Source organism: Telmatherina bonti, assembly GCF_933228915.1.
Source record: "Telmatherina bonti genome assembly, chromosome: 3".
In the NCBI taxonomy this organism is placed as follows: domain Eukaryota; kingdom Metazoa; phylum Chordata; class Actinopteri; order Atheriniformes; family Telmatherinidae; genus Telmatherina; species Telmatherina bonti.
The window spans coordinates 18,701,857-18,717,243 of NC_136621.1; the positions used below are offsets into that span (position 1 = coordinate 18,701,857).

The following is a 15,387-nucleotide window of genomic DNA, read 5'->3' on the forward strand; positions in this document are numbered from 1 at the left end:
AAGCCTTTTTCTCCATGGAGGTTTTACGAGGTAGGTCACAGTTACGCCCAGGAGATATCAGCTTCATTCTGGCAGCAGACTTGGAAATGGTAGGTCACAGTCCCTCTTTCTGCCATAACCACAAACCCCTAATGTGAAACTGCCACCTAATACAGGCAGAGCTGCTCTCAATGTTGCATAAGAGCTCAACTGTCAATGAAGACATGTTGCAACACGTTTGTTTGGTCAAGAAGAACTTTATCCGGGGGAGGGTTATAGTTCACGTTTACACAGCGAGCTGCAGTTTTTGGTCAAAGGTTTCTGTAATTTATAAATGTTTCAGTAGCTACCTTGAAAGACAAGAAAAAAGATTAAATGTGGACTGCATTTGTCCCTCCACTTATTACCAGTGTGACAGCTAACATAATTTCATTGGCCTGAAGGCAATGTGGGTGTGTGTGGGTATCTTAAAGGAAAATATTGCCACCATGTGGTGGAAGAAATTAGTTTTTATCAACAGATTTAAAATCATTATTTGAAGGAGGCAGAGAAGAAATGTATGAAAAGCAAATCCATCCCAGTCATTAAATTTTTTTAAAGATTTTTTTTTAACTCCAAGATAATAAATGCTGCTAATGAAGTTAAAAGGCCAAAACTGCCAGCTAAATGGAATACAAATGTGATGATGAGCTCAGTTCGACCATTTGAATGATTACACCGACAAGAAGCTGACAAGTTTGAATAAAATGATAAATCATTCTACTCTGAATATGATTTATTTCACAGCAGTTGTATGTCTTATATTATAACAAAGGGATATTTACTGATGGGTTCACAGATTTGTTTTGATGTTGAGTTGTCTGAGCTGGGATGATTGATCTACAAGGGGCCAAGATTTAAATTATTGAGTGTTTGACTTGTATTATCAGCATTTACAACTTTGTTGTCTTTTCCATTTATTCACGTATACATAAAAAATTCAATAAAATTCAAAGGAATATACAAAAACATATATTTCATTAGCAATAACACTCCTAAAATTTACTTTTAATTTTTAAGTGTTTACTGTTAACTTACACAGCCTCGTCATTAAACACACTTTAGGAGTACGTAATAGACTCACACTAATCTATATTTTTATATGCTCTGTGTCTTAATGTACACACTCGTCCCAAACCTTCATTTACTATATGGGACTAAACTCTATAGCACACTATGTAGTGCACCCATTCTGTTGGTGACTCGGACCCAAAGCTGGCTATTTTTTTCTCGTTGCTGATCATGTGACTACCGGCTGTCGCCATGACAACTACCATGGGAATCCAATCCAAACTTGTATGAAAATATTATTTTCTAAAACTGTATTTTATTCTTTTGTTGTTGCATGTTTATTCAACAAATAAGGATGTAAAATGAATAATGAAAAAATTTTTTCTTTACCTGCTTTGACATTCGTGTCACTTGCGCCACTTTAAGCTCCAGTCTCCAATGCATTGTGGCCTATATTCACCACAATGGCAACCACCAACGCTCACTAATTTTCAAGATGCATTGTGGGTCATTTTGAGTCCATTACTTCTTTCTCTCTGGACATTCAGACACCTCTAGAAAATGGCATGACCACTATATAGGGCACTATGAAGGGCAGGGCTACTCAATTAGATGTTCAGATGGGCCAGATTTTCAAGTAAAAAAAAAAAACAAAAAAAAAAAACATAATAATCAGAGCCAGTATATACAGTAAGGTAAAATAAATCAGTCAAAATGAATAAATAAATAAATAATAAGATACATTTGCATTTTGAAAAGTAAGTAGTTTATTAATTTCTCTATTTTAAATTCAGTCCCACATGACAAGGGCAAATGCACAAAATAAAATAATGAAAATTCCAGTCAGAACCTATTTTTTTCCTAACTTTTAACATAAAAAGGTCCAATATACAATAAAATCTTTAAACACCGCCACACACTCATTGCATATTAAACACATCGGTTTGGTGCTCGAATGTGACGGCAAAATAAACAAATACTTATCAGTCCAGGCGGGGTTAAATCTGCTGTTTTTGTTGACAATTTTGCGTTTTGGGACAGAGAGCTACATGCTCGTTACTCTTGAAACTTCAAAACACAACACACGCTGGGGTTGATGTGGCTAGGCAACCAGATGTTGCATTCATGGTCTGCACAACTGTAGGATTGTAGGCAACTTAATCAGCGTAGGAATGACTGAAAGCTCTTGATTAATATCTTTATTCTTTTACATAACCTGGGCTACATAGAAGTTGGTTCTGGGCCGCATGTGGCCCGCAGGCCGCCATTTGAAGAGGCCTGATGTAGGGAATAGGGTGGACATTCAGACACAGCCTTAGTCTTAAGGTTTATTTTATGCGGTTGTCATAATGTCAGAAGAGTTGGAATAATAGTAGAACTGATTATATGTATGAAAGAGAGCAAGCTGTAATCCATGAAGAAAAATCCTCACATGCATGCATTTAGAAGCATCACATCAACAAAAGGAACACTATCAGGACAAAATTAACCTGTATGCAGTAGTAGCAAATGTGCAAGAAGCAGTAGCATGATATACATTAAATATACAGATTTGTTAAATATCATTTTTACTGCATGGATGTTTTTTTGTGAGCCACACACTGTATGAACCGGTTGTTTCATGCTGCAAAGACAACAGACAAAAACAAAAATCAGGAAAGATTAGACAGGAAGAGAAACAGAAAAACAATTTTAATGTGTTCAAAATCACTAATCCTTACCAGCTTACCTTTTACAACGACCTTTGCCAGAGCCTCACTGGAGCCAACATGGTTGGTGGCCACACACTTGTATGTTCCGCTGTCACTCTGTCTCACATGGGCTATCAGCAGCTTTCCATCTTTTGTGGTCTCTGCTCCAGCAGGTAAACCAGACCTGCCCACCCGACTCCAGGAAAACTGGATGGGATGAGAGCCATGAGAGAGGCATTGCACCTGCAGGGCATCTCCAGGCTGGAGCCTCACCTGGTCAGGCAGGCAGGTGGCGTATGGAGGGGCTGCATGAGGGAGAACATCATTAATCTATAAACATGAAGAGAGACCCGAGAATCTGGACCCAGGATAAAATTCTGGGGCTGTTTCATATCTGTGTCATCCACTCACTGTCCACCTCCATCTGCGTGTACGCCTCACTGTAGCCATGTATGTTGGTTGCATTACAGATGTATTGTCCTGAGTCTTGCCGTCCCACGTTAGTCAGAGTTAGAACTCCATTGACTACAGTGTGTTTCCATGGCAATGGTGCACGTAGCTTGGACCAGGAGATGTCAGGAGCAGGAGAACCTACAGTGACATAAATTTCAGAAACGGGAGCAGATGTAAGAGACATTGTAACATATTGCAGCCATATTGGCACCTTACCTTTTGCCTGACACTCCATTGTGACTGTTTGCCCCTCCACCGCTGTTATTTCTTCAAAGTTCACTGAAGCCACAGGCGATCCAGGCGACCCCTCGACAATGATCTCAATTTTGACTTCTGAGACCCCCTCATTGTTTTCAGCCTGGCAAATATACACTCCGGATTCCTCTGGGTGTATTGCAGACCACTGAAGGAAAAAAAAAAAACAGTCACGAATCATGTTTAACAATTATCCTAAATATGGAAATAGTTTCAAGTACAAGTTTAATATTTCACCTTTATAGTGTTGACATCGTTTGTCTCTGTGGAGACCAGCTTCAGGGTGGAGTCTTGGCGCTTCCAGGTCACTGTTGGACGCGGCCTGCCTGAGAAGCGACATTCCACCGAGACAGCATCCCCCACTCTGACCCGTAGGGGTCCTGCCGGCGTCAAACGTAATTTAGGAGCATCTGAAAAGGCAGCAAAGTGCATTAAAACTCTCATTTCATGATAAATATTCAGATTATGAACTCAAGGAGCAAGATTTTGGTACCATAATCTGACTTTCATTTGCTTCACTGACTAGAAGCAACCTGCTCTCATCTGATGACAGTTAAGCATTTTATGAGCTTTGTTTAATTTAGTCGAATAAATTAAGCTGTTACAGCCAAAACAAATCTAGAAAGTGATCAGCTATGCACTGGCATGACATATGATAAAAACACTGCTTGCTGACTGTCAGGGCAACGTTATAAAATAACAGAAGATGTATTGTGTTACAAACCATTTAATATTATTTTCACATATCTAATTGTGTCGCTGAAATGGAGAGAGTCCAGCTGCACTTAAACACACTGGTGTAAAACATGTAGAGAAATGGAAACACTTTTTTAAAAGGCAAAACAACTAAAACAAAGCTCACGTTTGACGCTCAGCACAGCTTTGGCAGAACTGCGACCAGCAGGGCTTACAGCTGCACAGTGGTATTGGCCCTGGTTTCCTGGTCGAGCGTTAGCAATTGTCAGCACAGACCCATCAGGACCAATCTTTACATTGTCTAGTTGGGGGAGAAAAAAAGTTCAGTAAAACCTTGCAGATAAATAGTCATGTTAAAACGCCTTCTTTCAGTTCAAAGGTTGAATAAATCATTAAATAGTAAAAGCATAAAACAAAACACTGAAAGCCACATAAGTCACATAAGTAGGTGGAATTTAAAATAAATGAAAAAGTATATAATGAATAATAAGCATGAAATAAATCAATAAGATGATGATAAAATAAACAAAGTAAAATAGAGTAGACAAACAAAAATCAAATAAAAAGTCAGGTAAACGCTAAGCTAAAAAGATCTTCAGTCTCTTTAAAAGCATCAACAGCCTCTGCAGCCCTGAGATGTTCTCACAGGCAAGTCCACAGTCGAGGGCTGTAGTGGTGGTTCAAGGTCTTCTCCTAAATTCCGGTTCTCTGTGTTTTCCCAGCACCGTGTTTTGTCTGAGACTGCAAATTTTCAAAAAAACTACTGGGTTTGTTTAAAAACCTCATGGTGCTGTTGTTCTGCTTTTGGCTTGTTCCTCTAAAAGAGTCGCCACAGCGAATCAGCCCACAGTTTAACTGTGTTGAACATGTTTACGCTGGATGCTTTTCCTGATGCGACCCTCCGCATACATCCAGGCTTGGGACTGGCCCTCAGTGAACGATCAGTTGCAGCAGCGTAGGGGCGCCGGACTCGAAGCACAGACCATCAGGTCATAAGACAAGCAGCTTTACCACCTGAGTGAGCCTTGTTTATAAACTCATGTAATTGGATAAAAACATATTTTTCTATTATTTATCTATTATTTAAGTAAAATAGTAAGTTGGATACTGGTCAGTAGTTTTAAAAAATGGTGGGGTTTAAATTATATTGTCTTCAGGGGGGACCTCACCTGCTGTTTTGAAAGCAAATGGGAAGGCACCCGTCTGAAGAGAATAATTTACTATATTGAAAAGGTTAAAAGAAAAAACATAAGCTGTTTTTAAAAGCAATGTGTAAACTGGATATAAGAGGCCAGATGTTGGTTGGTCAAGTTTTCTCCCAATTAAAGCCATCAACGAGGAAAAAAACTCACATTTTTTCTCAGGTAAAAATAATGCTTGACATATGTTAAATTCAACATTTTGTTGAGATAAAATGCCGGATCTAATAGCGTTGATCTTACTTCTGAAGTTTTCTGCAAAGTCCTCGCAAGCAGCGCCTGATGATGTCATGGAGGACTTGTTCAAAGATGAGCAGGAATTTGGTATAAAATATCAATAAAATTCACAACTACCTCAGAAGTTATGTAGTGTTTCCTCACTTGGTAATATTAAAAAATACACCTTGATGGTCTGACACATCAGCTTCATCAGACATTAGCATTAGAAAGTAATTGTTCCTGTCCTTTAATCTGGAAAGGGGTTATGAAGTGATAACTAATAAAGTAATAACTTAATCACTTTACGGTGAGAAAAATTATTCACAAACATCAAACATTCAAAATAAGCAGTAAATTTTTCCAGAACTGGACATGACAGCCAGTTTACACTATAAAACAGGAATTGTTCCACTCTTACAGTACCTAATTGAACTTTGTTCAATGAACAATTTCATGTGATTGTTACTCACTAATACACACACTCTATACATCGCCCCCATGCTGATTGTCCTTTGAGTTCATTCACACATAACCAGCATATCAGACGCGTGTCTTACATAAGGAGACGTTGACACACAGGGACACAGCGGATGGAACCAGTGACCTTCCAGTTCACAAAATTGCAGAAACCCAAAACTTCTCTAGACTCAATGGGCCTCAGTTAGCAGGTTAAATGTTAAAGTTTCTGCAAGAACACCGAACGAGTGTGGCTTGTTTAGAAGGGCTACCAGGAGAAGGACTCCGGACTTGAGTTTGCAATGATACATCTGAACAAACCCCAAGACTTCTGGACCAATTTACTTTGGAAAGATGACACAAAACTAAATGCATAAAACTACATTTGTTCAAAAAATAGAATGAGGGGGTACTTAGTTTTCCACCCAATGCAAATCAATTTGCACTTTTTAATTGTGTTTTGACTCGGGGTATATGAAACCTTAAAACTGATCAGTGTTCTGACTGTGAAAATATTAGGACAGCTCTGACCTGGCAATGCTTGAGAATTGGTTTTAGTCCACTCCAGTTGCACTGGTTGGACGGTGCTCCTCACTTGGCACCTGAAACTAACAGACTCTCCTTGACGCACCGTGGCGGTTCGAGGCTCCACAGAGACAACGGGAGCTTGAGTAGCCACTGAGCAGAAAAGCAGAGCCATCAAACACACATCAAGAACACACACATGTACTTTGTGAACTTCTGGACATGTCTGGGTAAAAGAAAAGAAGATAAACAAACACCACTCCAAAGCAAACAACCGGAGCAAACATACAGAATGAACTGTACATGGCGATTAAAGATGTAGGAAAAATATTTCTCACACAGAAGGTGGAGTCAAAGACATAAAAAAAAAAACATTTCTTCATGGATAGAAATCACATAAGATTGATATTCTCATCATTTAAATTCTCATAATTTAAATATAAGTAATTTGTTTATTGTTTTAACAAAGAAAAAATGTCTTTAATCTATACTTTGTTTTTTTAACTGTATAGTTTAGCCTTAGAATTGTCTTACATACTCAGGACAATGCTTCCTACAACATTTTTTCTCTCATTTTTGAAACATTGAGAACAATTACGTGTCAGCTGACTTTTTCAAACACAGCTATGTTTCACAACCTACAGAGATACTGCTGAAGTGTCAAAAATGTTGCGTAGATTCAGTGTTAAAACAAGCAGTGAAGCACCAAATGTGATCTTCCTGTTAAATAAATCAGATTCATTACCTGAACATATTATAAAGCACAGAATGAAAACCCCGGGAGATGAACCCATGATGAATGCAGCAGAGTCTGACTGTTTCAGCTGTGCACAACCCCGTCCCTGTCTCTCCACCTCTTATCATTTTTAACCTTTAACCATTCATCTGCCCTCTTCCCCAATTTAAATACAGCTGATACTTCCTGTCACGTATGAAGCACAAACTTTTTCATTTTTAGAGTCTTTCACCAAATAACAACAGTTTGATATCTGATGTAATGATATTTATGGGTATTTGTGTTGCTGTTAGCTGATTTGTTGTGGCTTTTCTGTTGGTGTGTCAGGCAATAAGAAAACTAGTTTATCTCTTTAGGATTCAGAAAATTATTCTGCTTCCCAGACAGCAATGAGTCTGCAGCCAAACACGTTACATGTCTACCAGTCAACCTCCTACTACAGAGGGATTTTAAAGACTCAACAATCACTTTTAAAACACATTTCCTCGAATCGGTCTAGTTTTTGCTATATTTTAAATATATCTGTAGAATACAAGTGTTTGTGTCACAATGTTTACAAAGCAAAGTTTTAATGTACTCAAGGTTGATCAGGTTTTACACAATTTACGTGTCAGAATAATATGGTAGTTTATGTATTGGAGTTCATTTAAATGTGCTAAATTTGTATTTTTACAATGTGGAGAGAGTAAAAGTGCTGCTAAACAGGAAATCTGTCTCCATGACTGAACTCACCATCACATAAATTATAATCATGGTTGTTTTTCTAAATCCCACTTCACTGGATGAAGCAGGATTTAAAACTGCGATGGACTGGCACGCTGTCCAGGGTGTACCCTGCCTTTCATCCAAAGACTGCTGGGATAGGCTCCAGCTTCCCCACGACCCTTCATCAGCCTCAGCAGTTAGGATAATGAATGAATGAATGGATTTCTTCTACAGTGTAATTGATTAAATTTAGGTTACAAAATATTATCAGTGACAATACTAAATCTTTGTTGGACAGCGACCCAATCATACAGCACTGGAAAGACATGCATTTGTGTTTACTTTTATCTCAAATGCATTAAAATAATTTTAAAGCTAAACATGGTCTTAATCGATCCAGTTAAAGAGTTTGTTGCACACGAGTTTTAAAAAAGAACAAATACAGATTTTCATGAAATCTAATGTGAACAACTCGTCTGAACAGCTTCCAGTTTTGTTTATCACACACTATTTGTAAACACTTCTCTCTAAAGATTAAATGCAAACAAAATAGTGATGACAGAAAGAGACTAATGGTAAAGTTGAAGATGCAGTGCCACAACTAGACACATTTGAGTATAAGAAATAAGAGCTTACATATAAAGTGTTTCTCATGTGTTTGATCTCTGGTTGTTTCTTTATAAGCACAATTACCTGTTTATTTACACATTTGTTGGAAATTTTTAAAAAAATTGGTCCAGTTCATGTGTGAGCCAACAACACAACATATAAATATCTGATAAATGACCATGTTTATTCATTTTTGGTTATAAGATTGTTTTAAGTTTCCTTTTTATTAAAAAAAATGATTTAAATGAAAAAATTATGAAGTTCAAATATTGACAAAGGACAACATGCATCTTTTCACATATTTTAAAATAAACCTTAAACTAAAAAGTATCACAGTAGGTTGATATATCAGAAGCATATTGCAAATTCTTGTCCTTATGACATCTTACCTTGATTTAGATTCCTTATTAAATGTTTAGTTTTTAAGTGAAGTATTGAAGATAAATTAAAATATGAAGCATATAAAATATGAAGAAAAAAAAATACTCAAAAAGCAAAAAGAGAAAAGAAAAGAAAAAAAAAAGAAAAAAAAAAAGATCTTGGAGGTGATTCTGATTTTAGTCCAGCTAGAAGCCAGTCTATAGTCTGAGTTATTATCAGTCCAAGTAGCAGATGAGGAGAGTGGAGAGGATCAGCACAGCATCAGATTGAGGTGAGAGAGGACACACTGACTGCTGCTCTGGATGAGGAAGAACAGGACTCATATCGCCTGATGAAAAGACATTTGGAGAAGGACATAATTTCACCAGTGAAGAGAAAGAAAGAGATTTATGTCAAGATGCTGAATGCACTTCAGCACCGCAAGTTATCTCATTTTAGATAATCTGATTATTCTCAGTTATTTCTGAAATAAAACCTAACCCTTTGATGCATCATGTCCCCTCAAGTGGACACCTATTTAAAGGCTGTTTTCTCATTTATTCGTAAGTGAGGATGGTATTTTTGCAATTTTGTCACTTCAGTTGACACTAGGAGAGTCACCCAACATGTTGCCGCTCACCAAAGAAAAAAAGAAATATAGTTAACTTTCATAGATACACGTACACATTATTCCAAACTTTACCTCAGTAATAAACCATACTGTAATGAGTTACCGTGAGGATCCGTAATTACAGTCACACACAAGGAGTTCTGGACAAATGACCAGTTTATTGACGAAGGAGTATGAGCAGAAGATCAATCCAGGTGACTGGTCTGCAGAAGAAACTAGGCTCCAGCTGGGAGGTAAACGGAATGGCAAATTACTCGTTCCAGGCAAAGACAAGGCTCGGAGATCCAAAGACAAGCAGGGTCGGTAACCAGAAGATCCGAAAAGTAGCGGTGTCCGTCGAGGGCGAGGCAAGGAGGGTAATCCGGGGGCATGAAGCAGAAGGTCGGCAACTGAGGAACAATCCGTAGACCGCTGGAACACAACTAGACATAGGTCTGATTATTATCTGGCAGAGAAGGAGAGATTGGAGGGAGCTTAAGTAGGCAGTGAGAAAAGGAAACCAGGTGAACTGAATTAGACAGCAGAGGCAATTAGGAAGCCAACAGGTGGATCGAGTTACCAATGATGAGCGCCAGGAGATCAGGATGGCAAAAACATGACACCATATTTTTTATGAGTTAACCCTAACCCATAAAAAATATTTGTGGAATATTTTTTTCATAAAAATGGAAAAATATTCCATTTATTTAGAATATTTAATGTGACAATATATTGTTTTATTTCGACATCCATCTATCCATCCATCTTCTGCCGCTTATCCGGGGTCGGGTCGCGGGGGCAGCAGCCTAAGCAGGGAAGCCCAGACTTCCCTCTCCCCAGCCACATTTGCCAACTCTGCAGGGGGGATCCCGAGGCGTTCCCAGGCCAGCCGAGAGATATAATCCCTCCAGCGTGTCCTGGGTCTTCCCCGGGGTCTCCTCCCAGAAGGACGTGCCTGGAACACCTCACCAGGGAGGCGTCCAGGAGGCATTCTGACCAGATGCCCGAGCCACCTCAACTGGTTCCTCTCGGTGCGGAGGAGCAGCGGCTCTACTCTGAGCCCCTCCCGGATGACCGAGCTCCTCACCCTATCTCTAAGGGTGAGCCCGGCCACCCTGCGGAGGAAACTCATTTCAGCCGCCTGTATACGAGATCGCGTTCTTTCAGTCACGACCCACAGCTCATGACCATAGGTGAGGGTAGGAACGTAGATCGACTTGTAAATCGAGAGCTTTGCCTTCTGGCTCAGCTCCTTCTTCACCACGACAGACCGGCGCAGAGACCGCATTACTGCAGACGCCGCACCGATCCGTCTGTCGATCTCGCGCTCCATCCCTCCCTCACTCGTGAACAAGACACCGAGATATTTAAACTCCTCCACTTGAGGCAGGACCTCACTCCCGACCCGGAGAGAGCAATCCACCCTATTCCGGCAGAGGACCATGGTCTCAGATTTGGAGGTGCTGATTCTCATCCCAGCCGCTTCACACTCGGCCGCGAATCGCTCAAGCGAGAGCTGGAGATCACGACCAGATGAAGCCAACAGGACCACGTCATCCGCTAAAAGCAGGGACCCAATCCTGAGGCCACCAAGTCGGATCCCCTCAACACCTCGGCTGCACCTAGAAATTCTGTCCATATAAGTTATGAACAGAATCAGTGATAAAGGGCAGCCTTGGCGGAGTCCAACCCTCACCGGAAACGAATCTGACTTACTACCGGCAATGCGGACCAAGTTCTGACACTTGTCGTACAGGGACCGGACAGCCCGTACAAGGGGGTCCGGTATCCCATACTCCCGGAGTACCCCCTGCAGGAGCCCCCAGGGGACACGGTCGAATGCCTTCTCCAGGACCCCAAAGAGGGTATAGAGCTGGTCCACTGTTCCGCGACCAGGACAAAAACCACACTGCTCCTCCTCAATCCGGGATTCGACTATCCGGCGGACCCTCCTCTCCAGGACCCCTGAATAGACCTTACCAGGGAGGCTGAGGAGTGTGATTCCCCTGTAATTGGAACACACCCTCCGGTCCCCCTTCTTAAAAAGGGGGACCACCACCCCAGTCTGCCAATCCAGCGGTATTGCCCCCGATGTCCACGCAATGCTGCAGAGGCGTGTCAGCCAGGACAGCCCCACAGCATCCAGAGCCTTAAGGAACTCCGGGCGGATCTCATCCACCCCCGGGGCCTTGCTGCCAAGGAGCTTTTTGACCACCTCAGTGACTTCAGCCCCAGAGATAGGAGAGTCCACCCCTGAGTCCACCAGCTCTGCTTCCTCATCGGAAGACGTGTTGGTAGGATTGAGGAGGTCTTCGAAGTATTCCTTCCACCGGCCCACAACGTCCCGAGTTGAGGTCAGCAGCTCCCCACCTCCACTGTACACAGTATTGATGGAGCACTGCTTCCCCCTCCTGAGCCGCCGGATGGTGGACCAGAATCTCCTCGAAGCCGTCCAGAAGTCTTTCTCCATGGCCTCGCCGAACTCCTCCCATGCCCGAGTTTTTGCCTCGGCAACAGCCGAAGCCGCATGCCGCTTAGCCCGCCGGTACCCATCAGCTGCCTCCAGAGTCCCACAGGCCAAGAAGGCCCGATAGGACTCCTTCTTCAGCTTGACGGCATCCCTCACTGTTGGTGTCCACCAACGAGTCCTGGGATTACCGCCACGACAGGCACCAACGACCTTACAGCCACAGCTCCGGCCGGCCGCCTCAGCAATAGAGGCACGGAACACAGCCCATTCGGACTCAATGTCCCCCGCCTCACTCGGGACATGGTTGAACCTCTGCTGAAGGTGGGAGTTGAAGCTCGCTCTGACGGGGGACTTAGCCAGACGTTCCCAGCAGACCCTCACAACACGTTTGGGTCTGCCAGATCTGACCGGCCTCCTCCCCCACCATCTGAGCCAACTCACCACCAGGTGGTGATCAGTTGACAGCTCCGCCCCCCTCTTCACCCGAGTGTCCAAGGCATGTGGCCGCAGGTCCGACGATACGACTACAAAATCGATCATCGAACTGCAGCCCAGGGAATCCTGATGCCAGGTGTACATATGGACACTCTTATGTTGGAACATGGTGTTCGTTATGGACAATCCATGACGAGCACAGAAGTCCAATAACAAAACACCATTTGGGTTCAGAGGGGGGGGACCATGCCTCCCAATCACTCCCCTCCAGGTCTCACTGTCATTGCCCACGTGAGCATTGAAGTCTCCCAGCAGAACAATGGAGTCCCTAGAAGGAGCACCCTCCAGCACTCCCTCCAAGGACTCCAGAAAGGGTGGGTACTCTGAACTGCTGTTCGGCGCATAAGCACAGACAACAGTCAGGACCCGTCCCCCCACCTGGAGGCGGAGGGAAACTACCCTTTCATCCACCGGGGTAAACCCCAACGTGCAGGCACCAAGCTGGGGGCTGATGAGAATGCCCACACCTGCTCGGCGCCTCCCACCATGAGCAACTCCAGAGTGGAAGAAAGTCCAGTCCCTTTCGAGGGTACTGGTTCCAGAGCCCAAGCCATGCGTCGAGGTGAGTCCAACTATATCTAGCCGGAACCGCTCAACCTCGCGCACAAGCTCAGGCTCCTTCCCCACCAGAGAGGTGACGTTCATGCCCAGGTTGGTCGTCATCGTAGAGGTCGATGTTTTGTTTATTTCGACAGAAAAGATTAAATAAATAAACTAATTAAAAAGTCAAATAATATTAGAGACAAAGAAAAGAGTCCCTGTGCGTATGTCTATACTGTGGAAAAAAATATTTTCTAATAATTAATGCATCAGAGGGTTAAACAAAACTCATCAGAAAATCATAAACACCTAGCCAGCCAGTCTGCTTCGATGGGGAGGAAATGGAGACTGTGCAGTCCTATAAATACCTGAGGGTAGTTCTAGATTAGAAGCTGGAGTGCTTTTCCAACACAGACACAGCACGCAGGAAGGGACAGAGCCGCATTTTCCTCCTTACATGTCTGCAGTGACATGCTGCACATGTTTTTTCACACTGCAGTAGCAAGTGTGCTTTACTATGCTGTTGTCTGCTGGCGGAGCAGTACTACAGTCCTACAATACTACAGACAAAGACTGTAGACAACTGGACAACCTAAGTTTAAAAGGTCAGTTCTTTGCTGGACAAGGACCTGGACCCTGTTAGAGCTGCAGTGGAGCAGCAGATGAGGAGAAAACTGCAGGGCATTATGGAGCATATTTAGCACCTCCTGCATAATATCCTGACAGGACAGAGAAGCAGCTGCAGTGAGAGGCTGATTTCAATGCAGCGCAGGACTGAGAGGTTCAGGAGATCCTTTGTCCCCACAGCTATTATACTGCACATCACTGACATCTTAGACATTAAATGATATTCTGATTTTATTCATTTTTAACATAAAACTAATGAGTTATTCTTTATATTAGATCAATTTTGAGCTGCTGGTAGTATGAATTTCTCTCATGGGGATGAATAAAGTATCTATCTATCCATCCATCCATCCATCTCTCCATCAGTTTAATGTATCATGAAAATGTAATTAATACACTTTCAAAGAATAATCACAATTATCTGATTTTGTTGACACTTAAATGCAGTTACTAAACTTTAACTGTTTGCAATAGACTTTAGTAATATTCTAATAAAAGGATTAGCATGAAAGTTTTCTTTAGTCCTCAAAAACAATCTTCACATTCAGAATGTTTACATAAAATATTTTCCATACCGTATATATGCTACATGTCAAGACACAATGGAAAAGTGAAATTGGGTGATAACGTTTTGAAGTTTTTTATTGTAAAGATGATTAAAGTGTTCAGCACACATTTTTAACTTCCTGTGTTATACAGTTAAGAGAGACACAAATAAGCCAATAGATTGTGTTCATTTGGATGCACTTTAAAGGACATGTGCATCAGGCTTCCTGCAGATTAGTTAAGAATGACATTCAAGCATGAATATTTATTTACATACAACAAAGGTTTTAAGATTAGTCCAGGGCCCTGCCTCTCATCTGATAGAATGATCCTGCTTTGGAATAAGCAAGTATGGATGGATAGACGGACGGATGGATTTATGGGTAACCATATAGCTGCTTTGTGTTTGAAGCATTACTTAATATCCTTCCTTTGTATTTGTTTTATTAGATGTGGGTGTGTGTTACTGTCACAAGATCTGTGCATGGTGTGGCTCAGCTGTAGATGGGGACGGGGACGGGGGGGGTTTCAGGGAGTGGCATGCAGAGAGGGGCAGACGTGCCCAGATGTGGCCCAGGGGAAGACAAGGCCGAGCTACGTCCAGTCACTAGTCACCTGCTTTTATCTGCAGTAGCATGCAGAGGCTCTGACATAAAGAGAGAGGACTGGTATATGTTGTACCTAATAAAACTCAACCAGCTAATGTGTCTCTGCTGCTAGGTTGGGGTCAAAGAGCAAATCTCGACTGCTTCAAATGACACTTAAGATCTTTAGTACATTTGACCTTTAGATCAGGGCTACGCCATTTGGTCCTATAAGGACCACAGTCCTGCTTACTTTCCATGTTGCCTTGCTCCTACACATCTGGCTCTGATTATATGGCTGCAAAGCCTGTGAAGTTTGGCACAACGGCTCATTAATTTGAGTCAGGTATATATTAAAAACTTGCAGGACTGCTGTCCTTGTGGGACCAAACTGAGCAGCCTGCTTTCATGTTTCATCAGGTCATTGATGCAAACTTACTTTGGGTACCAGAGTTTGATGTAGCTGGGGAATTGGTTTGGCTGGCAAGGGAAGACACACTTGCAGCATCTGTCACAGTCTTCATAGATTACAGGTTTGCTTCTTCCTGGAACTTTTTCTTATACCAAATCATTTTGTTTCCA

General features: G+C 42.0%; 1 protein-coding gene across 1 annotated transcript; it reads right to left on the minus strand.

The window, feature by feature from the left end:
• Positions 1 to 2,648: 2,648 nt before the first annotated feature.
• Positions 2,649 to 15,065, minus strand: sid4 (secreted immunoglobulin domain 4; the record flags this gene model as incomplete). The annotated part of the gene is made up of 8 exons (XM_079262815.1): positions 2,649 to 2,653; positions 2,759 to 3,025; positions 3,132 to 3,311; positions 3,390 to 3,576; positions 3,666 to 3,838; positions 4,291 to 4,425; positions 6,530 to 6,676; positions 15,059 to 15,065. The coding sequence occupies 8 exons, from the start codon at positions 15,063 to 15,065 to the stop codon at positions 2,649 to 2,651; spliced, it is 1,101 nt and encodes a 366-aa protein (XP_079118941.1).
• Positions 15,066 to 15,387: the final 322 nt, after the last annotated feature.